The sequence below is a fragment of the Thunnus thynnus genome, chromosome 4 (assembly GCF_963924715.1).
Source record: "Thunnus thynnus chromosome 4, fThuThy2.1, whole genome shotgun sequence".
NCBI classification, from domain to species: Eukaryota; Metazoa; Chordata; class Actinopteri; order Scombriformes; family Scombridae; genus Thunnus; species Thunnus thynnus.
The window spans coordinates 17,598,397-17,623,292 of record NC_089520.1 but is presented as its reverse complement, the minus strand read 5'-3'; the positions used below and the strand labels follow the sequence as shown (position 1 = coordinate 17,623,292).

At 38.2% G+C, this 24,896-nt stretch overlaps 4 protein-coding genes across 12 annotated transcripts; 2 read left to right on the top strand and 2 right to left on the bottom strand.

The window, feature by feature from the left end:
- Positions 1–85: 85 nt before the first annotated feature.
- rbp7b (retinol binding protein 7b, cellular) lies at positions 86–1,671 on the top strand. The gene is made up of 4 exons (XM_067587075.1): positions 86–218; positions 571–749; positions 951–1,052; positions 1,282–1,671. Exons 1-4 carry the CDS (start codon positions 146–148, stop codon positions 1,333–1,335), a joined length of 408 nt encoding a protein of 135 aa, XP_067443176.1. The 5' UTR covers positions 86–145; the 3' UTR covers positions 1,336–1,671.
- On the top strand, positions 1,600–5,611 carry cenps (centromere protein S). Its single transcript, XM_067587077.1, has 5 exons — positions 1,600–1,808; positions 2,044–2,167; positions 4,946–4,979; positions 5,146–5,212; positions 5,423–5,611. Exons 1-5 carry the CDS (start codon positions 1,779–1,781, stop codon positions 5,534–5,536), a joined length of 369 nt encoding a protein of 122 aa, XP_067443178.1. The 5' UTR covers positions 1,600–1,778; the 3' UTR covers positions 5,537–5,611.
- tardbpb (TAR DNA binding protein b) lies at positions 5,393–10,830 on the bottom strand. Of its 6 annotated transcripts, none has more exons than XR_010928146.1 (6): positions 10,031–10,829; positions 8,632–8,795; positions 8,375–8,524; positions 8,109–8,279; positions 6,957–8,022; positions 5,393–6,306 (listed from the first exon to the last, which is right to left on the bottom strand). XR_010928146.1 is itself a non-coding variant. In XM_067587064.1 (6 exons), the coding sequence occupies exons 1-5, from the start codon at positions 10,269–10,271 to the stop codon at positions 7,531–7,533; spliced, it is 1,218 nt and encodes a 405-aa protein (XP_067443165.1). In that variant the 5' UTR covers positions 10,272–10,830; the 3' UTR covers positions 6,368–7,096; positions 7,515–7,530. The 6 variants fall into 6 exon arrangements, 5 of the variants coding, with proteins under 5 accessions (XP_067443165.1, XP_067443164.1, XP_067443166.1 ...); XM_067587064.1 differs by lacking the exon at positions 5,393–6,306 and having other exon boundaries at positions 6,368–7,096; positions 7,515–8,022; positions 10,031–10,830; XM_067587063.1 differs by lacking the exon at positions 5,393–6,306 and having other exon boundaries at positions 6,368–8,022.
- A 1,509-nt stretch (positions 10,831–12,339) lies between these two features.
- gnb1b (guanine nucleotide binding protein (G protein), beta polypeptide 1b) lies at positions 12,340–24,862 on the bottom strand. 4 transcript variants are annotated; one of them, XM_067587069.1, is made up of 11 exons: positions 24,728–24,862; positions 19,266–19,374; positions 19,131–19,169; positions 18,194–18,300; positions 17,817–17,880; positions 16,502–16,664; positions 15,867–15,933; positions 15,543–15,744; positions 15,199–15,415; positions 14,886–15,001; positions 12,340–14,065 (listed from the first exon to the last, which is right to left on the bottom strand). In XM_067587069.1, exons 2-10 carry the CDS (start codon positions 19,320–19,322, stop codon positions 14,895–14,897), a joined length of 1,023 nt encoding a protein of 340 aa, XP_067443170.1. In that variant the 5' UTR covers positions 19,323–19,374; positions 24,728–24,862; the 3' UTR covers positions 12,340–14,065; positions 14,886–14,894. The 4 variants fall into 4 exon arrangements, with proteins under 4 accessions (XP_067443170.1, XP_067443169.1, XP_067443171.1 ...); XM_067587068.1 differs by lacking the exon at positions 24,728–24,862 and adding an exon at positions 24,398–24,605; XM_067587070.1 differs by lacking the exon at positions 24,728–24,862 and adding an exon at positions 21,004–23,950.
- Positions 24,863–24,896: the final 34 nt, after the last annotated feature.

The window sequence follows — 24,896 nt, the reverse complement described above, 5'->3', positions numbered from 1 at the left end:
CCTCCTTTGTATGTGTCCAAAATAGCTTCAGCAGGCAACATGTCACCCCTACCCTATATTGACACACAATGAAACATCCCACCCGAGACCTTTAAATTCGTACGCTCCTGAGAGTCATGTCCAGAGATCCACACAAACATCCAAGATGCCTGTCGACTACAGCGGGACCTGGGACATCGTCAGCAATGTCAACTTTGAGAAATACATGGTCGTGCTTGGTAAGTTCTTTGAAGAAATGATTTGCAACAATACTTACTAGAATTTAATTCGAGTGTTTTTTTTTTGTAAATCTTAAAGTACAGGATATGAGAAAAATCCTTGTGTACAGTCATCTGAGTAGCTGCTGTGAATATTTTAGTTTCCTTAGCGTCATTAAAAACAAATGGAAGTATACTTACTTTAAGGTATCAGTGTGTGTTTCAGTGACACAAAATGTTCAGGTTTGTATTTTCTGATCACAGCATGATGAGTGTGGTAAAAAGAAAAGAGTGTGGAGCAAGTTAACGTTCTTATGAATGAAAAAAGCTGTGAAACTTTGTTCTAACAATTTACTCTCCTTTTGACGTTCAGGCATTGATTTTGCAACCCGCAAGATTGCAGCGATGTTGAAGCCCCAGAAAGTGATTAAGCAAGAAGGAGACTGTTTCACAATCAGAACACTCACTAGCTTCAAAAATTACGAATGTTCGTTCAAAATCGGGGAAGAGTACCACGAGGTGACTCAAGGAATGGACAACCGGTCATGCCAGGTGACAAGTTTTAACAAGCTGTTTGTAGTCACAAATTTAACCTGAGTAAAATGTTTCTGTGATCAACACCAGTGCCTATAAGAAGATAAAATTAAGACTTTGATACATAGTCACACTCCAGACTGTTTTCTGTGGTAGTACGGGTCATAATTAAATGTTTTTTTTTTTTATTAATTTAATTTAATTTCTGTTCTCTATCAGACTGTGGTCAACTGGCAAAATGACAAGCTGGTGTGCGTTCAGAAAGGGGAGAAGAAGAACAGAGGGTGGACTCACTGGATCGAGGGAGACGAGCTCCATCTGGTACTACACTTTGTGAAATTCAGAAATCTGTATACAGTATTTTGTGGATTCATACAATATCTTATTTTTTTTACATCCACATTTAAAAAGCATATGTTATTTAATGAACCAGTGCACACAAGAATCTATTTCTCCATAAAACTAATACAACCCAGTTCATTCAATATTACTCTCGCTTTTACAGCTTGACACTAATGCACAGTGGAAACTTCATGTTTTCTCTTTCCAGGAACTCACTTGTGAGGACCAAGTCTGCAAGCAAGTTTATAAAAGGACTCTGTAATTGTTAATGTCTGTTAAAACAATTTCAGACTGCAGAGAGCATTTAACAGTTATTGCATTTCCATGAAACGAGCCATAAGCCACATAATGCAGCTGTTGTACTGTATTAGGAGCGTATAATTTGAATAAAATGTGTGTTTGGATTCATGTACTTGGGTTATAGTAGTTTAATTTACCTCCTCCGGACCACAGGATGGTGCTGTAAAACTTTTACTCCGGAAAAAAATGAAAAGCACTACAGAGTTGTTGGTTTGCTTGTAAATTTATGCCGCGAGTTTTCCTTCTGTGGTTGACGAATTTCAAACAAATTGAAATAAACTGAATACGGTTTTTGTCATGTCGTGATTGTGTGAGGATTTTTTTTTTTTTTTTTACCAACTTTGTCATTTGCTGCCGCCGTGATTGTTGTTCAGCTGGTTGGTGAAAAGTTTCAACAGAAGAAAAATGTCAGTTGACAAAGACGAAAACCATCAGGTAGTAACAGTATTTAACGCTAACCTATATTTTTATTTTATATTTTTACCGTTAATGTTACCGTTAATGTACCGTTAGCATAAGTTAGCTACATGTCAGTTAGCTCTGGTTTAACGTTTGTAACTAGGCAACAGCAGAGCAGCAGTTATGTAAAAAACAAAAACGTTAAGCATCATTACAGGGATGTCTGCAGCACAACTTTATGTTTTAACTGATAAAATCGTTTGAATTTCAGAGGTTAAAGGCAGCAGTGCATTATACCGTGGGTCGACTGTGTCAGAAAATCGGAGAGGATCGCCAGAGAGAGTTCAGTCGACAAGTGATAGCGGCAATAGCTGAAACAACATTCAGACAATGTGGTGGGTGCCAACAAAGCTTTATGATTAAAACCTTAAAATAAATATGTGTATATATGTATATGTATGTATATATATATATATATATATATATATATATATATATATATATATACATATACACATATTTATTTTAATTTGGATGTGTTCAGTAAAATCATTTAGTGTCATCTGTCCAATTCCAAGAGAGTCTAGGGGTTTGATACATCTATAGACGCTCAGGTGCCAATTCATTAGGTACACTTAACCTGCTGCAATGAAGGCTATAATGTTCAGCTTTGGTTGAGGCTGTTTTAGAGGGATGGTACTTTTAAAGGATAGCTTCACAATTTTTCAAGTCTGTCTAAAAACAACAGTCAGGGGCCCATATGAGCACTGAAAGAGGTTTTCCTCTCTGTAATCATTCCTCTTGTTGATACTGGCTATTAAAAGATCCCCTTCAAATGTGTTTTCAATGTAAGTGATGGGGGCCAAAATTTACAGTGTGTCCACACAGTCATTTTGTGTCTAAATGCATTTAAAGGTTTATCTGAAGCTTATATGAGGCTTCAGCAGTCTGAGTTAGTCATATCAAGAGGATATCTGCCTTAGCATCAAATTCCCTCTTTGTGTTTCCTCGGACAGTGTTTCCCTGTTGAATTGTGGTGGAAGTATAGTAACAAAAAGAGGGACTTTGGCACTAAAAAGACTGTAACATTGAAATATATCTACTTGATTTGACTCATTTGGATGCCTCAAGCTTCATATTAGCCTCAGATAAACTTTTAAATACAGTTTTGCACAGAAGGAGGCTTGTGGATTTTGGCCCCCATCACTTACATTGAAAGTTTGTGAAGGGATCTTCCAAGGTCGAGTAGGAGGAATGATTATGGTAAGAAAAACCTGTTTGAATGTTCATTTGGGCACCTGACTATTGTTTAAGACAGACTTGAAAAATTGTGGACCTGTCCTTTAACTTTTATGCTCATTTTGCAGGGTGTACAGTAGTTTGTGAAACTATTCAGTTGTACTGTTTAATGTTGAAAGGTGTTAAAATTTAGTTTTACCCTCATAAATGTCATTAGGTTGTTGTATTAGACTGCATTCGCTTTAGCTTGGTTCACCTAATGAACTGGTAACTGAATGTAAGTGTCTAACATGTACTAGCATATTACAGTTTCACCCACATTACAAAGCATGACTATATTTATTTTTTACAACCAGCTGCCCCAGCCTCCTCTGTAGTATAATATACAACACAGGTACCATTGATTCAATATAACTTTGGAGGACATAGTTAAGCTTTTAACATTAAATTGTTTTTTAACTAGTGGTTACATGCATTAATTAATAATTTTCTTTAAAATTCATTCATTAGTTCTCCTTATCAGCATGCAACTTGGCACACAACATTTAATCTTGCGCCCCGAAATTCATATTTGTCTCAGCATCAACCCATTCTACCATAACTCTTAACATATTTTGTCCCCCAAAAATATGCCGACCATGTAAACACAATGTCCTGTTAAGAGTCCAGCCAGGGAGCGCTGTTGCAAGTCTCCCCCCTCATTTCCCGTCAGCTTTCTACTATCTGTATCTAATAATGGAAAAAAATGCTCCCAAAACACTTAGTAAGAGTACTTTGTCACTCATAACACAGTGACCCGTTGATTCTTTTGCGTAAGCCAAGGTTTCATAACAAAACAAGTCTGGCAACTCTGTACTTGATGGATGTGCTGTCATTCAGTGATGTTACAGAAGTCCGTCAGAAACTCTGCAATGTGCTTTGTTTTCCCTTTTTGTATGAAGTGATTAGAAAATGACACTTGAGTATAACTCCAGTAATATAATACAGTAAATGTGCATATACATTATACATTCATGTAGGAGATAGCTACTAATATATAGATGACAAATGTTAGATGCTTCTGCATCTGACCACAAGTTGTCATTCACACCATAAGTCCTCCCATGTAGTGTGTTTGCATGTTTGATCCATCCCTGGCAATCTTCTGCAGATATGTCCAGGTATCCTTGGCCACACATCCATCTCCATCTCCTGGCCACTCTTCCTCCTCTGTCAGCCACTTCTTTGTGTCTGACTGGAGGTTTTTTCCCCTACATATAGACCAAAGATTTGCTCTTTTGTACTTGGCTAAATCAGCTGGTGTTGTACTTTTTTTTTTCTTTTTTGGATGTATATGTAGCACCTTTTCTTTTGATAAGTTATGGATTTTAAAGGTTTAGTGTGTAGAATTTAGTGGCATCTAGCAGAACGGACTTGGCAGAAATGGAATATAATTCATAAGAATGTTTTAATTTGTGTATATACACCTGAAAATAAGAGAATGAATGAGCCCTTTATATCTACATAGGGAGTGGGTCCTCTTCCACAGAGCCCCCCATGCTTCTACAGTAGCTGAGAACGGACAAACCAAACACTGGCTCTAGAGGGGGCCTTTTACGTTTTTCGCAGCCACATACTTGGAGGGGAGGGGTACTCAATTAGTTGCAATCTTCAAACTCACCGCTAGATGCCACTAAATCTTACACACTGGTTCTTCAAAAGATGAATTGATTTTGTGTTGAAGCAGTAAAAACTCATCCACAAATCTCAGACTGTAGTGCTGACCATGTATTTTGAAAAAGTGAACACAGTATTAAGAAATGAGTAACCTATTTTTTAAGAATTTTTTAAAAAATAATTAACGTTCTGAGGTAGATGAAATAAGTTTTGAATGTCATAATTTCAACAAGTCAGTATAAACTCAACATCCCACTGTTGTCTCTCACTTTTTTCAGATACATTTGCTAAAGACTTGGAGGCCTTTGCAAGGTAAGAATGTTTATTTTTCTTACCATATTAACAAGTGAATCACCACTGTTCTTTTAATTTAGCTGAAATACCTGGTGAGATCTTTCTCTGTCTTTATCCAGACTAATAGAGCTAGTATTTACTGTATCAAATTACATCTGATTTACAATGTCGAGTTTGATTTCAGGCATGCTAAAAGAAGCACGGTGTCTGCTGAAGATGTAAAGCTTGCAGCCCGCCGCAGTACTGCATTGGTGAGTTATTTTCACTGTGTAGCATCAGAAAGACATTATGCATCAGCTAATTATGAATGCCATCTCCAGCCACGTATGAGCCACTAAGTCAAAAATATCAAAAACATTATCATTTCATTTCCAGTAATGCAGTATACTTTATCTGTGTAGCGGCATATATTCTACATCAGACAGAAAAAGTAATGTTTAATTTCCCTTTATTTATTTCAGTCCATCTACATACAAAAGAAGAGTGAAGAAATCAACCAGGAGCAGAGGGATTTGAAAAAGAAGAATACTGGGAAGAGGAAGAGCAGAGACACTGAGGAGGAGAGCAGAGAATAAGGACAAGACACAGGCAGGCCTCTAGTGTCTCACTTGTACCCAACATTCAAATAAACATGAAGGCTGATTAACACATGACAATGAGTTAAGTGTCTTCAAAAGTGCCACAGTCATTATTTCATGGTAATTATGCATTTCAAGTCTACAGTATGAGATCTTGCTTTATGTCATATTACAGTGTATTATGTACTGGGATAACTTTCTAACCTTATCTGTCCTTGGACCTGCTGATGCAATGTCAAATTATAGTCATTTGGCAACAAAAGTTATCAAGAACTTTGAAGCCAACTTCAAAATCTTGGATTGGTTAAGACTGATCTACTAAATGTGTTAATAATAGTTTAATTATCTAAATGTGTTTTACACATGGGTAAACCTCAGGTTGACTGTCAGGAAAACTACTCATAACACAAAATTACCTAAAAAAAATACCTTTCAACTATTCCAAGACTCAGCAATGTGGCAGTTTCCTTATTACTTTAGCCAAATTGGGGACAGTTTGAAAAAGGTGATGCCACATTGCAGAGTTTGTCCACTGACATTAAAAATCAAAACAAGAACTTCCCTTTAACCTTATAAGCAGGTGTGAAGAATCAAAAAGGGATAATTCACTCTGACAAGCCATCACAAGCAGCAAAAAGACAGGTACTACCCCATGTCATGTCTGAGAAGGCCACACACTGAAAGTGTTGGAACTTCCGTCTTCGTCCTTCAGAACAGACTTCAGTCAGGGTTCAAACGGAGACCTCGACCAGCAGAGCCCAAGGTCCCTAGATATGTGAATCGAATTAGATTGTTTTTTAAATTGACTCAAGTAATATCAACTAAGCATCTATTCAAATGAACTTTATTAGAACTCCCTTAATTTGACATGTTTTTAAAACACCTCACAAACATCAAAGAGCTACTGGGAACCATTGGACACACCACTCCACGTTCTCACACTAGCACTCGCGTCCCCCAGAGTCTTCAGCAGGTGTCATCCACATCAAGTACATACTTACAGATCAGTTCAATAACATGAAAGCACACACCATACAGCATTCAAATCAGATAATATAAGCAATACAAATAATCACAACATTCCACTACATTTTGATATTTCTGCATTTGATCGACATACTTAAGAGTAAGGAAAAACTTGCAAAGATTAAAAAAAAATCTTGAAGTACTAATTAAAGAATGTCCATGTTAGAGGAGGCGCTCGTAGCATCTGCAGCTTCCACTCACACACTCAGAAAGCAGTCAAATTGGGCTCTTTCACCGCACAACCAGTCCGTTTCACGCGTCTCTCCGTTCGCTCACTCATCGCTTCACTCTTCGCCACAAGCCATCCTCAATCGCACTCATCAGTTCTTAAAATGTCAGTTGCGCAGTTCTCTCCATTTTTTTAAAAGTGGATAAAAGTGAAAACACCCACCGTCTCTTAGAACATGCGGAGTGAAGCCGTTCTTTGATGGCATAGCATTTACAGGTGGGAAGAGGGAGAATGATACCGATATCACCCCAAGAATGCTGCCAAAGAGGAGCTTCCTCACAGGAAAATGGAAGAGAGGTGAACTGCAGAAGAGATTTCAATGAAGGCTTTTCCACAGAACTTGACTGCAAATAAAGTTGCACTTAAAACATTTAGGTTTCAACCAGATTCTTCCCAATGCAAGATTGCCTTTTAAAGTAGATGACAAAGCCGGATAATGGTGAACCACAAACATTCATGCAGTTTCAAAATGATTATATCACATTTCACAATACATGCATTAGAGAATCCAGTTGAAATGGATACAAACAAATGAGACATCAAAAATAGCACTTTAGTCAGACATCCTGGTAAACAATTCACTTCAACACTTTCTAAATTAAATCTTTAGCATTTTTTTCCAAATGTACAAAACATCTTCCACAAAAGTGTTAAGTTTTCAGATACGCATTAACACCAGAAATAAATTTTGAAAAGACTCATCTTTCTCACAATACTTACCATACAAACACTTAACTTACATACCCCACCCAGATGACTTTGACTCCATACTGGACCCAAAACCTGAACTAAACCCACTACCGCTGGTTGTAGAGTTTGACCCTGTTCCCCAGCCAAGACTGGCTGAGCTGGTGCCGTAGTTGCTGTTGCCTGTACTGAAAGACTGACTCTGGTCTCTACTAGAGCTTGTTCCGCTGGAGGTGCTGCCTGAGGTGGATGTCTGCTGCTGGCTAGCCAGCATGCCCATCATCCCCCAACTACTTTGCAGAGCAGCTTGAGCAGCAGCCATCATAGCAGGGTTCAGACTAAAGGAACCAAAATTTGCCAGACTACTGTTAGTGCTGCTTCCTAACCCACTACGGCTGCTACCAAATGCTTGAGCTCCAAAACCATTCCCAAACCGCGCTGTACGATCAAACTGCCTATTGCCATGTTTGGGCTCAGCATTTGAGATGTGAACGCTGACGCCTTTGACAATAAGGTCCTCTCCACAGAGACCCTGGGCAACCTGTGAGGAAGAAGACATGAATCAGATCAGCTGAGCACGAGTACTGCTCAAACAGGAAGCCAATTTCTACATGTTCCATACTATACCTGATCATCTGCAAATGTGACAAAGGCAAAAGCACGGAATGGTTTGGGGATGAAGACATCTGTGACTTCTCCATACTGCATAAAGAACTGTCGTAGGTCGTCTGTGGTCATGTCCTCTGTGCAACGGCCTACAAACACTTTCCGGCTCCTCAGAGGCTCATCCGGACCCTGCTGTGAAAAAAAAAACCAAGAGGTTATATGGTGTTAAAAACACCGTTAACACTGTGTTCATTCACATGGTGTGTGGGTTTATGCATGGACATTACCATATTCACCTTCGAGTTAGGGAGCTTGCAGTCGCACCATCTCCCGTCAATCATATGGCGCTGGGAGATTACTTTTTCTTGAGCCTCATACTCTGTGAACCTCACAAAGCCGAATCCTTTAGAGTTTCCAGTCTTGGCATCTCGTTTAACCTGAAGGAAGAAAAAAAATCCAACGTTGAAGGTCATTCGTCAACACACAACCACAACCCAATGTAAATATGCAATATGTAATTTATTAAATATTATGAATGTTATACCTGAACCATGATGACTTCTCCAAAAGTGCTAAAGTAGTCTTTCAGGTCCTGCTCAGTTGTTTTCCAAGGAAGACCCAATACGATCAGATCAGATGTCTTCATATCCCCTCTCTTCATTTTCACAGCAGAGGAGGCATCAATTTCTTCCATCTTCCTTTTGTTGTCTAAAGTGTGATCAACACAGAGAAATTAATTGTATTTTAACCAGACAAACAGCCATCAGATATGACTTTTTGTTTAGAAAAACTGGCCAAGAACAGCAGACTACATATTCCAAGAACAAACTTCCATTTACACTGTCAGCAAAATATATCAATATTTTTCTAATGTTTCTGTTGTTCCTCAAATAAATTATTTTTGCAGTAAGTGTATTGTGGCCACTTCTCCAGGGAACTTAGTCAAAGGTGGGTATTAACACTCATCTTAAATAATTCACTGAATTTTGATGATCATACAGTTGTTTAGCAGCTACACTCAGTTGCCAGTTTAGGTACATCTGGCTAAAACTAATGCAGACTTATTTAACAGTTTCAAAATACACTGAAAAATAAAAATAATAAAAATAAACTAAAAGTTTAATGTTACACTTTTGTTTGAACTGTTTTAGAGATGTTGATTCAACTTTGGTCGTTTTTGAAGTCCAAATTCTGTAGTGCTGTTGAGTTGGATTGCATTACATTGATGTGTAAAAATGCAATTAATTATCATTATCATTATCACTTAATCTGCCAGAAAATATTGGGAAGTGCCCGTCACAATTTCAAAAAGCCCAGGTTGCCATACTGAAATATTGATTTGTCTGACTTAACAGTCCAAAACCCAAACTTATTTAGTTATTCATCATATTTGACAATGACATGCTTCAAATACTTACAATTGAGAAGCTGGAACCAATGAATGTTTGCTTAATTGCTTATCAAAATTACTAGTGATTGTCGCACATCAAATTGATTATTTCAGCTCTAATGAGTTAAGCTAAGTGAGATGGATTATATATTAGAAACACATCATTATAACACAATATGATTCAGTAGCACCACAATTTACATCCTCCAGAATGAGCCTCAAGTTCAATCAATACCTCTATGACAGTTTTATGAAAATATTGATAGAGCTTTAATTTGATGCAGGGTTGCTGCATTAGATTTAGTTAGGTTTATAGAAATGAAAACAGGCAACTAAGTGTAAACAAAAGAGCTAATTTTGTGAATGGCTTTAGCGCCTCAAAGCACTCATTTGTGGGCGTGGGTAAACTACGCGTCATGTCATTCTCGTCTATTTTCAGCGTGCTGAAGCTAAGCTACATCATGAATTATAAATAACGTTACCTCTGGTTGTCCTATTATAAAAGTATTGGAATAGTGTTTTTTTTTTTTTTTTTTTAAGTGTCTTTGCGTACCTTTTGGATAGTTCACCACATACACGACGTTCCCCCATCCGTTCTCTGGAGCGTGTAGGACCCCTTCCACTAGACGCACTCCCCGCATGCACTGAGACACGGGGCTCCTGAACCGCAGGCCGCACGCCCCTGGAAACTGAGCTGCCACCGTTGAGAGCAGGACAGTGCCGTCATCCTCCGACGGGATCTCCATGGGCTCCTCATTTTCCTCCTCTGCCACTCGAATGTACACTTCGGCCATTTTCCACAAAAAAAGAAAACTTCTCGCTCGAATCTAAACAGTGCTAATGTTAGCAGTTGTAGTGCAGCTAACCTTAGCTGATGTTGCTAACAGGACTGAATGAGTCGGGCTAATAGGTTAGTTAAATTTTCAGGCAAGTACGCCTTAAATTAAATTAAATATCAAAAAAATGCCTTTACGGTGCGTTTACATTTAAATTAGTCCATAAACAATACTTAGCTGCGATTTCGCTAACGAGAGTGCATCGGCCTCACTGTTCCTTTGTTCGTTGGGACCAGACGGGGAGATCTGTGTCGTCAACACCGGACGACGACCGAGCAAATGTGCCTCTTAAAGAAAACTGCGTATGGTTCCCCACTAACTAATCCGACAAAAAAACGATTCCTTCAAAAACGCATACGCTCACCAAAGAGGTCAGACGGAGTCAACAAAAAAAGGCTTGTCTGACCTCAAAATGCAAACTAAGAAATACAGCTTAGAGGAATATTTCTTCACACGAGGCGAAAAACTGAAGCCACCATGTAAGGCCTTCGAAAATGGCATTATCTAAGCGAAGGAGGAAATACGTCATTAGATTGGGCGGGTTCATTTTATGGCGGTTAACCCTTAAAAGTGTTTGTCGTTAAAATAGGCAGTAACAAGTCATTTGGAAGCCTAACATTTTAAAAAACGATATTTTTAATACAGTATGCGCTTAATTTTATAAAACGTGTAAAACTGTCTGAGAAATAGAATTGTTGCTAAATTATTTAATTTTACTGCCCCCCTCCCGTAACGGAATATAGGAGGCCCAACCAGCACGGCTTCCGTTCGTTGCTATTCTACATTGGATCGCCTTTTCCCCCCCACCCGCCTTAATCGAAGACCCGCCCTATTCTTCCTCTGATTGGCTAGTACTCGTTGCCTTCCTTGCTTTGATTGGTTAAATTTAGTTATGAGGAGTGAGCTTGTTATGCTTGAAAGATCACAGCCAATCAGAGGTAGAGTAGGGGCGGGTCTCTTCAGAATGCGGGTGGGGAAAAAACAACACCGTTGGATCCACGGTTAGAAAGAGATGGCAAGATGGCGGTCCAGCTCAGCTATATTAACTTTAAAATAAACAAATAACACGTAAAAATTTTTGGACTGCATTCCATGAAGTGAAATGTCTCGGATAACAATTTATAATCTTCTACATTTACCTATATCGTATTATGATCACCATTATATCGACTCAACGGCCGCGGTGTTTCAGAACAAGCTGCCTGCCAGGAAAATATGTTTATGTAAATAGTCATTGCTGTGCTGCTGAGTCAGCCGTTTTGGTCAGTTAGTTATATCTGAAAAGAAGACAACTTGATATGTAAGAGTTACCGACATCAGACAAAATTTTGCTATTGTCACAGGATTCCCAGTAATGTGCAGAAGTGGCAGAAGTATTTGTTCAACGGTTACGTTATGGGTTATAGGACTTCAGGATGGTTTGCAGTAACGTCCTGTTAGAAATCGGTTAACTGGTTGATTTGGGGATTTTATCAATTTAACGGTCTAAGAACGTAATCCGGTCATCTATATTGGTTAAACATTGGTTAATGTTCCAATGCCATGAACGATTAACTGTTAAGGCATCCTGCAAATATTTAATGGCTGAGCTGTACCTTAATGGAAATCTAAATTAAAAATAGACAGATGTTATCTGCAAATACTTTAAAGTGCAGCTTTTCTGACAATCATAAACTTTGTTGTAAAAATTTATGGTAGTAAAATATGTGAGTTGTTAAGGCCTGAGTAGAAACCAACACTAGCAAATAAATCATCTACAAAACTGGAGTTACTAGTATGGATGAGTTAGGCCTGAACAAAATTAAATGAGCTGACAAAGTGTTTTATGAGAAATTGAGAAAGCCCGGCCACAACTATTTGGCCTTCTCAGAATCTATAAGTCAATTTATACAACATGCTTGGAATAAACTGGTACTATCTATTGACTACAAAGACGGCACATCAAAAAAGATCAAGAGGTTAAGTTTGGGCTACATCAGCCAATCATACATTCAAAAAAACATTTTGGATTCAACTCAACAACAAGAGCGATCTCAAACAGCTTTTTATTACATTTTCCAATCAATAACAGTACAATTTAGTACAGTATCTATCTTGCATCCAGCTCACCGTGGAACACCAACAGACTGAAATGAAATACAAAAAGTGAAAAGGTACATAAGGGTGCAGAGCTCTATAATATTAATGGAAAGAGAAAAGGGAATCCATCTCAGTTGAATTGCATTTTCACTTGTGGCCACACACGAATACATCACATTTATTGTACATCATCGCAGAAAAAAGAAAAGTGAAAATATGTCACAACGTTAACAAAAGTGCTTCTGTATACAGTGAAATGTTGTCATTCAGATGCTCTGATTTTCAATTTAAGACCAAGAAAAAAAAATGTACAAAAGTTTTAGTATGGACAGTTTGTGAGGATGTTTTTGTTCCATTGAGTGTGAAGATTTGAAGGAGAGAAAAGGACTTGTCAAGGATAGAATTCTCACAATGATTGTTATAATTATTACAAAAATTGGCATCAATAGAACTGGTAAGCATAATTTACACTAAGTATGCAGTCAATATTAAGTCTTTCTCCATTCTTGCTCACTCTGGTGCATAGCGTTACCAGTATTAGTACATGATGTATGCAGAGTTTCAGCCAAAAAAAATTGGCTTCTATTAAGTTCAATCAATAGGTTACTCTCCTTTTCAGAAACCAAAAAAAAAAAAAAAAAAAAAATCTAGGATTTTTTGCACCATTGAAAGCAAGTCTACAGCATGCACATCTAAATTAACTCATGGCAGACAAAATTAAATGTCTTAACTTAAAACATCAGACCATTATTTTCAGACATTGATTTGTACATTTCATTCACAGAGTTGCAACTGCAGTCCCAAGCAAAGGAAGTGTCTATTTAGTCAGGTGAGGTGTTTCACTCAAAGTGGATACTAAACACAATCCCCCCCATCCATATAATAAAATCCAGCCATGCCCCAATTATCTCAGCACCTACCTTGCTACCCCACCCCTTCCCACCCAAAAGGCATGTACAAGAATTAAGGGGGTTAACTGGTTAAGTTACTCGTAATAACTCCTTTTGTACTGGAATGAGCATTCATAACTTATAGCATGTGCTTGGTTAGTTAACATAGTATTAGTTGAGAGGCAAAGCTTCTTCATGTGCAAAGGCTGTGATGAAACAAAAACAGCTAGTATATAAATACATCATGGACATTTTGAAAGCTGCTCGTGTAATATGATCCAAGCTTTTTTTACTTCTGCATGTTTTCTCTCATCTGTTTTATATGATTTAACCGGATTAGAAAGACAAAGCTGTAATTCAAACATATCTAAAACCACTAAAGAAATATGACAAAAAAGAAAGCCATCAAGAATAACAAACCATCAGAATAGAATTCTTTAAAAAAAAAAAAAAAAAAAAAAAAAAAGTTAAATAATTTGTACAATTACACTCCAACATTTGCTTTCAAGACGCACACATTTGCATGGGATGATAGTGTTGTTTTTTTCTTTCAAGGTAACATAAAATGGTCCAAGAAGGAATGCACAAGTTTCTGATTTGATACCACAGGAGATCCTTTCTTAACTAGGTGATAAACAATTGTGCTCTTCTTTGTGTAGGAAAGGCATTGGTTTCCCTTCGTTTTTGTGGTGTCCAAGTCAGTTTAAACAGTGTTGAAGAAGATGCTGTGAACATTCTGAAGTTGTAATGGTCTTCCAGTCAACTTTGGAGTTAAAAGAACATCTGGGAAACAAAGAGACTTAAATTTAGAATTTAACGAACCTATCCTGATCTAACACTTTGCTGATTTAACCTATTGTCAAGTGTAAATTTAAGACTGTAATTGGAAAAGTCAGACTGAACAAAAAGCTACGTAATCACACAGATTGACTTAAGAATGTAGGGAGGGGGCTACTGTTCAATGTATATCTACAACTAGGCTGCAAAGTGAGTTTACGTTTATTTTTTCTTCACCAAATCATATACTCCAGTTCTCTCTAGGGAATTCAGAGTAAAAGTATAACAAAACATACAGTTTCTACATTTTATGCCAGCAAAAGCTGTTCTGTTTCATGTTTTAAAGAAGTACTTTAATCTGAGTGAAGTTGTGGAATGTTTTTTTTCCTCTGTGGGATAACTGTCAATTGTAAGAGGTTGAAAATGACTGAGGTGCACCAATTGACCAATAATAAATGCACCATCTCCAAAATCTTAAAAAAAACAAAACAAAAAAAACAGCTTAACAAATACTAGAAACAGCTACCCTCCTGATGTTTGTCTACTGAAAATGTAGAGAGGAGAATGTTGATTTCACAGGTGAAAAGAAAAAGCAAAGATCCATTCAAGCTAGCAGCACAGCGAAAGACTAATAAACAGAAAGACATTTAATTGGACACACAACTCTCGAAGCTACAAGCGGACACAAGTAGTGCAAGAGCACACTGGTGACCACTCCAGCCAAGAAAAAGATGAGGCTACAGCAAAAGTGCAACTACGGGTTTTGCTAGGAACAGCCTTTGGTGCGGATGTAAGAAAATGTGAAACAATTAAAAAGAAATGTAACCTTCAGGCTTCAATTCCAGATCTTCAGAAAACTGTCCCAGGATCCTGTTGCAACTGCCATGCCATCATCAGTAACACCCAGGCAGCTAACACGGTTGTCATGTCCAGCCAACACACCTAGAAGAGTAGCACAGTTGTAATTTAGTCTACAGGGCTAAAAACAAGCAAGTAAACAGGTTAATGATATTGAACATTAATATCTATTTGTGTTCAGTATATGTAGCCATCTTACATCTAATTATTCACCCAAGATTATTTTTGTAACATGAAGGAAAAGGGGGTTAGTTATTCGACTGCATGCTTCAACTACTAACCAGCACGGTCAGCTTTTAGTGTGTCCCACACGTTACAGTTGAAGTCATCATATCCCGCCAGAAGAAGACGGCCACTCTTCGAGAATGCAACAGAGGTGATGCCACATATGATATTGTCATGAGAGTAGATCATTAATTCCTGATCAGCACGCAGGTCAAACAGCCTGCAGGTGGCATCATCAGAGCCCGTGGCAAAGGCGTTGCCGTTAGGGAAGAACTGAAAATTATAGAAGAGAAATCAATCATTAATGCACAATGAAGGAATACACAAAGTGCGATTTTAACAAAAAAAATAGCTGAAATACTGTTTTGATGTTTGTTTGGGTTTTTTTTGAGTAACTTACACAGATGGCATTGATGTCAGACTCATGGCCAGTAAATGTCTGTCTGCACATGCCCTCTCGAACATCCCAGAGTTTAGCGGAGGCATCGCAAGCACCAGAGACGAATAACCGCGCGTCAGGGGCCAGTGACAGGCTCATGACATCACCTGTATGTCCAGCAAATGTGGTTGTCTGCTGGCCAGTCTCAATGTCCCAAAGTGCACTATAAAAACAAAATACAGGATTAAGATATGCCCTTTCTCCAACTTCCTACCTTTTGCACAAATATGCTAATTTGATAATAACTCAGTAATGAATCTCCATGTAGGCGATCCTTTTACTCACCAAGTGGTATCGCCAGAGCTTGTAACAATCTGGTTGTCATCAAGAAAGCGACAACAGGACAGGTATCCTGATATTGAAAGAATCAATAGGTGAGTTATCGATATGTTACTGCATGTCACGATATATAATTAGTAGTGCACTCCCATATTTGTACAAATATGTGTAATCAGCATTAGTAACAGTAAAAAAAGTAAGCTTCTAGATTCATAAACATCTTAATTTTGGGAATTAGAGACACTGGTATTAACTGGTTTTTGCTCAGATAAGCGGCTGTACTGCCAGCAGTAGTTCTGTATTTTCTAGGTACATGTTTCTGAGCGGCTTTATCTATTTGTTTTCCATCTCTAGGCTCCCAGTCTCTTCATTATCAGAAATGGAAAATTGGATGAAAGGCAAATTTTCCTATAAATGTTGCAAAAATATGTTTATGAATACGTTTTTAAATTATGTTTCACCAATGATCTGCTAATTCTCTTAAAATGGTTTTACATGCAGCAAACAATGTAGCATCAGAATGGCTGTAGATATTTCAGCTGACTACAAAGTGATGATATAAACCAGTCCTTTGTAATTTGCTTAAGAAATGATGTGACAGATGATTAAAAAAAAAAAAAGCAAGAGAGTAAATCATATACCTGTATGTCCAGCGAGCTCACGGCTCACACGTACATTCCCCTCGCGTGTTTTCAGGTTGTAAATGGAGCAGATGTTGTCTAAACCACCACAGGCCACATAATTTCCTGAAGGTGCATATGCGCAAGTCATGACCCAGGAAGATCGAAGTGGAATGGCATGAACCTATAACAAAGGGGAAAACACACACAAAAATACAAATTTTGACAAAGAAAATTAAGAAAATTAGAAGTTAGAGTAGCCAGTTTTACTAATCTGGTAACAAAAAAAATTTTTTAAGAGCAGCCTTTTTTGAAAAAGTCATTAGTAAAAATGTAAAATGACTCCATTTAAGCAGTATGGAGATTCTCTAAAACCAGGATGCCACTCTAACTAAGGAATGTACAATATCCATGACCGCTGTCATGCCTGAAGGTACTAGTGTCTGATATATACATTTCAAGGTCTAACTAATTCTAATGTAAGATTTCTTATTTTGAAGCCCACTGCTGTTATGCCCCAAAGACAGTATTCTGTATGATCACGCCCGCATCTTTTCCATTGTGATGGAAACCTGATCATACATTTCGATCAATGAGCTGCTACTTAGCGACACTCACAGACAGCTAAATGTGGTAGCCTAATTTAACGAACGCTGAAACTGGCAGTGTTTCTCTTTGTGAGGCATTAACGTATCCGATATACAATTCTGACCTCGATCTAGCCTGCAATCCTCTCAGCAGGTGTACAGATACAATGGAAGGACGACCCTTTAATCTTCTAATTCCCCCCCGATATCCCCTCGTATCAAGTTCAATGTACATTTTTTCCGTGCCATTAAAAAAAGCTGCTTCAATATACTAGAACTTCTGAGTATTTTAAAATTTCCTGTCTGTGGGTGTGCAAAGTGAGCACAATTGCCACATATACCTTTTATTCTCAGCTGAACTGCAACCGATTTTTAATTTGTTCCAAATGAATGAAACCTGGGAGGAGTTAAATTTCCCTCCTCCTAATTCTAGTGTAATCTAATGAGATCCACAAAAATAGTTGCATACAGGAACAATATGAAAAAGCTGAACAAAGACATACAATGTCATTAAAGCAGAGTGTCAGAGACCAGGTCCATATCATTAATTTGTATCTACATTGCCAGCAAGTTTTGAAAATGTAGCCGTTTTTCATTTATTTGGATGTAGAGGACAACAGTGACGCGCCTTCACTGCATGTCTAATCTACTAAACAAGTTGTAAGCTTTGATCTATCTCAACAAGATGATTGTTAACAGTGTAGATTCAACCACTACTACATTAACCCCCCTCGAAAAACATGACTTACCTTATTTGTGGTATAACTGTCCCAAATAATGAGTTTGCCATCTTGAGAGGCACTGACCAAGAGCCTACAAAAATGAGAGCAGCAATATATTATACCTCTACAACATCCAAATCATTGGACAAAATCTATTTGTAGCTAGAATCTTAAACAAAAAAAAAAGGAATAAGGACAAGAGGATAAAGATGTCTGCCAAACTGCTGAAAAACTGAATGTGTCAAACAGCTGTTTTCAAGTAATGGAGTATTAACCGCATCAGTATAAACGACTGCTACGTTTAGGCAGCATCTAACATTTGACATAAAGCACAAACAGAATGAAACAATGTAAACAAAACATCCCTACACACCATAAGTCATAAATTCTGCCATTATGTTTACCTGGAATCTGTTCCCCAATGCATGGCATAGATTTTAGCCAGATGACCCCGCAGCGTTCGTCTTGTACGCATCTGGATTCGTCCAACGGGGTCAATATTAGCTGTGATCTGCAAAACATTATATATTCTGGTTCATTTCTGACTGTCAATAGGAATCTTGTCAACAAAAACTATGAAGAATATTTGTTGGCAACCTTTTTTTCATCACCCAACAAAAAAAAGACTAAAACTAAAATGAGAACAAAAACATGCTGCCAGCCCGCCGACATTTATAAAAGGTAAGCCTGAACGTTACTTTCAGTCGGCTATCTCTGGTGTTACCATCAGAGGGAATGAGTAAATTACAGCATAAATGTCGGCGGTCGAACGTCTAAATCTTCCTCATAGTTGTTCAAAGCGTGAACACTACTTTAGTGAATAGTGAAAGTGAGTGAATCCAGCTTCTGAATGATCAGCTGTTCTGCGACTGAGAGCACATTTAGCTGTGGTAAGCTAGGTCAACAGGAACAACAGAGCGCGCGCTTCTGTTCAAATGGACAAAATCTGGAAGTGACAACTGGATTCACTGAGGAGAGTCAGTCTGTTGAATTACTGCAGAGCAAAGTGACACGGACAGTGTGTGTGAACGGTGCCTTTTCCACTAACCTTGCAACAGATGAGAACAATACTTGTAACCATGGTAACTATACACAACAAAGATTGCGATAGCTGTAGCCTCAAAATGCTTGGCAGATTAAAAAAAATGAATAAAAATGCATCACAAAAATAAGACTAAACTGTCACTGATGAAATCTAAGTGTCTTTTCTAATTTTAATAAAACTAATATACATTTTCAAGAACAGACCAGGACTAAAACTAAATCAAAATTAAGTGCCAAAATTAACCCAGAATTTAGACCAAACCTTTTTCAACCTAAGATTGCTTTGTTAAATGTTACCTGTGATAGTGTGGCATCTGCACATGCTTTCCTGGCATCCTGAAAGAAGAAAAGTCAAATCATTAGGGCAAAAATTCTCCATTTTTAATGATAATTGATGGTATGGCATATGGGAAAGTGTTTAAAGAAACTCACTCTGATCTGATTTTTGAGCTGCTCTGCCTCTTGGCGTAACTGGTCCAGTTCACTCATTTTATTCCGCTTTTTTAATTACTTTTCTCCAGCTACCGGGGCACTTGTTGATCTAAAAAAAGAATAGAGAGAAGCACTTTAATCATTCACACAAATCTTAATTATAATTTCAAGGTCATATTTTTTTTAAGCAAAGAACCCAACTCGCATACAACCGGGAGTTGCTGGAGCCTTTTCAGCCGGCTCATTGTCAGTGATTACACTGACGTTTCAAATGACTAAACTGTTTACATACGATATATAATATGTACAGTTCATGGTTCAACCTTAGTTTCCCACCTCAATGTCACTAACATAATCCTGACACACAATTTAGATTGCCAGACAAATCCTGTTAAGGCATGACTTTCCAATGATCCGAAAAGCAGTCATTATCCTGTTGACCTCAATCCCTGGGATACTCAGAATTTTAGCCAAGTGATCAATAAGCCACTTATATTAATACAAAGCCTTGAGGCACTCTCAAAAGTTCATCTAATAAAACACTTTTTAAAAACTCAAAGTCGTGATCGAGTGGCATGCTCCAAATATAATAAACATACCTTGAACTACACCCGACCTCGTTAATCAAAGCAAACTGATATATTCTTTCAAAGTCATTTCGAGACAGTCATTTTAGGGAAGCCAGAAAAATCACAGCAGATAAGACGACGACGGGACAGTTCCTCCTCAGCAAGACACTGGCTTCATTTGCGAGGACTGTAAAGACTGATTTAGACAATTGCTCTATAAAACAATACTCCGTATATTCAGCATTTTTGAATTGACGAAAACAAAACAGAGAAGAAAAAAAATGGTAAAAGCAAGCAACTTTGCAGCATACTGTGACGCATCCGACTGCTTGATGACATATGCGCAGTCTAAGTCTGATCATTTTTGGCAATAAAAAGCAGTTTTTGCAAAGTGACAACATGGTGGCAACATGACCGCGAGCAACCTATAATCAACATCTAATAATCAATATAGTGTCTTATTTTGAATAAGGTCAGTAGTTGGGTTTAGTTTGTGAACATGGTCACTGATCCCTTACCAACTCTAGTTATCCTGGAAAATGGATAACCCTGTGCTCAGATCCAACTAATTAATTATTCAAGCGTGTTGAACAGAAGTACATTACAAAACACATTTCTAGTGATAATAACGTTCAAATGTGAATGTTTCAAATGGTACTCAAGTTTTTTTTTTTCTATGATACTGAATCAGACACAACGCCATTTCTGACAACACCCAGAAAACTGGTTAACAAACCAAAAAAATAGTATGCATGCAATTTTGACCAAATGCAACATCAGTTAGGATTGTTTAAGTTACAGTAAAAACGCTGTTGAATCAACTTTAACAAAAAAAAGGACAAACTTCCTTTCAAAAGGCAACTGTCTAAGGATATCTAACATGACACTGGAAGATTACAACCAAGAAAATACATGGTTTAAGTACACAGTCACTTGCATCACTTATAAAAACTACAATCTATGCAAGCTGCCATCTATGAGTAACTAACGGGCCCTTTTATCTTCATAAAAGCCTGCTATGACAGAAATTCACATTACGCGTGTAACAGTTCAACATCACGATACGAAAAAATTACACTAAAGAAAACTAAAATTCAATGAAAATTTAACACAGATTACAGATAGAAATTAATTCACTTTAACCAACCTTGCCTTCTTAGTCACCTTACCTGGTGTATTTCAGTCAGTAGGCCTATGTCACTGGAGGTTTCAGGACAAGAGTGAAAATCTTCTGTACCTGACTACGGTATCCTTTAGGCCCTCTGATTGGCTGACCTTTTTAACACAGGTTATCCTCTTACACTCATTAATCTTATAATAAACGTGTCATGGAATGCAATTATTATGCGGTATCATCAAGGGACAGCAAAATGCTGTTCTCACCTTGAAAACCTCGGAAAATATAGTTGCTATTTTAAAACTATATTCTTTACTTTTCTCAAACTGATGTAAATTGTATTTGCACGAGACAATGAAAATCAAGTTATATCAGTTGTGCTGAATTATATTTTCAGATAAGAAGGTTTATCAATGCCCACAATAACGTATGATTAGTGTCTTGTGCATTTTCTCTTTACGTTTAACATAATAAATGTATTAAACATTGATGTATAAAATGTCTTTTCATTTGGGTTTAGGCAGTTATGTGCAATTTTTTGCACATAATGTTTCAATAATGATTAATTGACTCATATACAACAAAATGATGCTACTTATAATAAGTCAATACTTTACTTTTAGTTGCAGTTATGATTGATGAAAATAAAGGCTTTTGAGTTAAAACTGAAAGGTTCATGTGAAAACGCTCTTCAATGATAAACGGCAAAATTCACAAACTGTTCAAAATCAAATGAATACAAGATGCAATTTCTTGTCATTTGACTGTTTTTATAGGAAAGTCTAAAACGGCAGCATTAAATCAGGAAATAAGATAGCCAGGAGTAATATTACACATCTGAGTTTTAAATATTCCACATTAAGAAATATTATTTCCTATTGACCTCTATGGATGCTTACAGTTAAGGAGTTCCTCTGCCTCATCACTTCTCCTTTCCAAGCGCCTGATCAGGGTCAGCTGACTGCTTGATAAACAATGAGCAGTGGCAAACAGCCTGGAGTTGTAGCTCGCTAGCTGTTCTCAGGTCCCTTAAGGGCAGTCTGTGCCTGCTACTCTCTGAAGTCAAACGTGTCTCCTAAATTTCTAGTTAAAGTTTACAAATGTATCTCTCTCTGCAATAGGTAGCTATACATCTGTTCTTAAAAGAACACGACAGTCGATCTGTACTGTTAAAAGATGATAATGCAATGTTTCACAGTCTTAAGCTGGATCATAGAAAAAGACCATAACCAGCAATATCACTGAGCAACTCTATAATCCTAAAAGCTAAAATCCTCAGTCAACGAGGCTCTAATCCTATCCATGTCCACTAACATAAACAGCTGGCAAAGCCAACCCAGGCATTAGAAATATGTTTTCCCAATCATAAAAGGATGAGTTTAATCTTAATTCTTTTACACACAACATGATTATAGCAAGTGCCTGGATTTACACATTGCCACTGATATCAAAAGTCTAATACAGTCCATCTTTTCCATGTGTCCAGTATGTATTAATTGGAGTGGTACAATTAATACCACTCTTGCTTTAATAAACTGGGATTAAATTGCATTTTCGGAAAATATTTTTTTTCATACAATTGGGACAATTAAAAGTAACAATAACAGAAATGACTGAGCTACTGTATGGCATAAATATTTAAGACTACATCGCAATACATACATTACATACGTTTCCTAAGTGATTTGTATGCTCAGGTTTACCTTGCTCTGTGTGCAGTGTACTGATAGTTGACTTAGTGCAGTTCTGTGATTTGCCTACAACAGTAGCATAGTTTGCATTGTATTCGAATGGCTGCCGGATAGCTGTTTCACTCAGTTTGTTTCTCTAATTTGTTTAGAAGGCTGGTCTACAGAGACTCCACACATTTTACATGATAAAATTTGCCCCCTGATGTTGCAGTAAGTATTAAACAATTAGTATCGGACTAATCTAATCAAATTCCTACATTTACTGTCCGCTGCACAATGTAATGACAATATGACTTGCACTGATGGAAATCTGAGAAGATGCAGCTAAACGCCATCTTGCAGACTGCTGTCCGCTAGTTAGCTTGCTAGCAGGCTTTTAAGTGTAGGCCTGCAGGCAGGGCAGAGCTAATACTCCAGAAAGCAATGTACTCAGTCACTTTATTTGTAACGATTACACTTATGATTTAAGAAATGTCCGGTAGATAAGCGAAAACGATCCGACCTCAGACCCGCTGAATTTCATAACAGATTAAACAAATAGCTAATAGCATCTAATGCAAAATAACGTAACCACAGCCACTTCAGGGTACACTCAGCTGCTCTTCCGCAATTACATGGAGTGCTATGTATTTAGCTTTTAAGCCAACAGAGTGGGGTAAACCGAGAAACTCGCTGCTTGCTCGGCCTCCAGAAATCCACTTACTCGCATACTAACAATCTCGTTAAAACAGACAGTGCCCGGTTGATTTAATTACGGCGTACCGGTATATTTATTTGGATCTCTAATCCAGCAGTGGATCCCGAGCCTGTAAAAACTGCAAGGTCGGGCGGCGATGGCCTGTTTGACTTCAGTGAGCAACAAATGCAAATACAGATGCTGGTTATTTTTCACAAAGTAGAAGAAAATGTACGATCCATCGCCGAACTGTCGGTTAGCTAACTGTGGACAGTATCTTAACGTTACCAACCAAAGGCGGTGCACCGGCGCGGCCGTTTCGTTGCAGAGGCAGTAATATGCTAACTTATTAGTTCGGTTTGTAAAAAAGGGTGTTAACGCGGCTACCACTCACCTTAATAAAGTGTAGCTGTTATATATACACAGTAGGGAATTTTCAAGTTAACTGGTGATGCTGACTGGTCTGCTACCGCCAATAACCAATATTTGCGGTTAATTTGTTTACGGGACGTTTATTGTTCCAGCCCAACCCAGTCTGTCATCATCAACTGACAGCAACATCTTTAAATCTAACACAGCGAGTAACGTTACAAGGCAAACCAAATGCTATGAAGCTTGAAATGAGCTTTGAAACATTATCACCACAGTTGTCCAATTACCTTCTGGCTATTAACTGCCCAGCACTCCCAAGTGCCGTGTTTTTAGGCCGAGAAACACCTCCGCTGGGCCGTCACTGACATCCAGCCTCACCGGCCAACATTAACGTTACTTCAACGGCAGCCACAAGCTTTCGTAACATTAGCAGTAGTTAACTCAACTGACTGAATACATGAGTCAGTCCCGCGGATATAAGTTTTGTGGCAAATCTGCTTATCCGCCGTTGCGGACACTCTTGTAGCTATTAATCTTTGCTTATGATTTAAAAAAAAAAAATAGCCAACTTAACGTTAGCTAACAGCAGCTATCGCTACCCCACCCCCGGGCAGTTCAATTCCGCCAACAATTCATCAGCTAATGGTATTAACGGTGACTGTGAAAAGATGTGAAAGCAGCATAATCGTCGCTTTATTTCACCTTACCTGGTTTAATTTGCGTTTGTTTTTGCGTTTTGGCATTGACTGGAAAACAACAAGACGGCGTATACCTCCGATCCACGCATCAACGAGCACCACAGCGCTAGCTCACTAACTAGCTAGCCAGCTAGCGTTAGTTTTCCGAGGAGCAGCCCTTCCCGAACGCAGGCTACAAGCTACGGAGCTCAGTCAACCAACCGGAGAGGGGAGGGGAGGGGAGGAAGAGGAGGAGGAGGAGGAGGAGGAGGAGGAGGTGGGGGGGGATCACACCCACCAGCCTTGTACTGAAGACACTGCCCAGGCAGACTAAAAGGCTAATCTATAAAGTCACTATACCTCATTCAACAAGACGGCCTACTGTCTCCCTTTTGCCAAGCTTAACATCTGCCCTTTCCGTAGTAACACTCTCGCCCGGCCATCGAACGACGAGATGGGCGCGGTAACCCTGCAGTCGGCGCTGGGAAACCCCACGCTGCAGCAGCGATGGGAAGACAACCGTCGATTG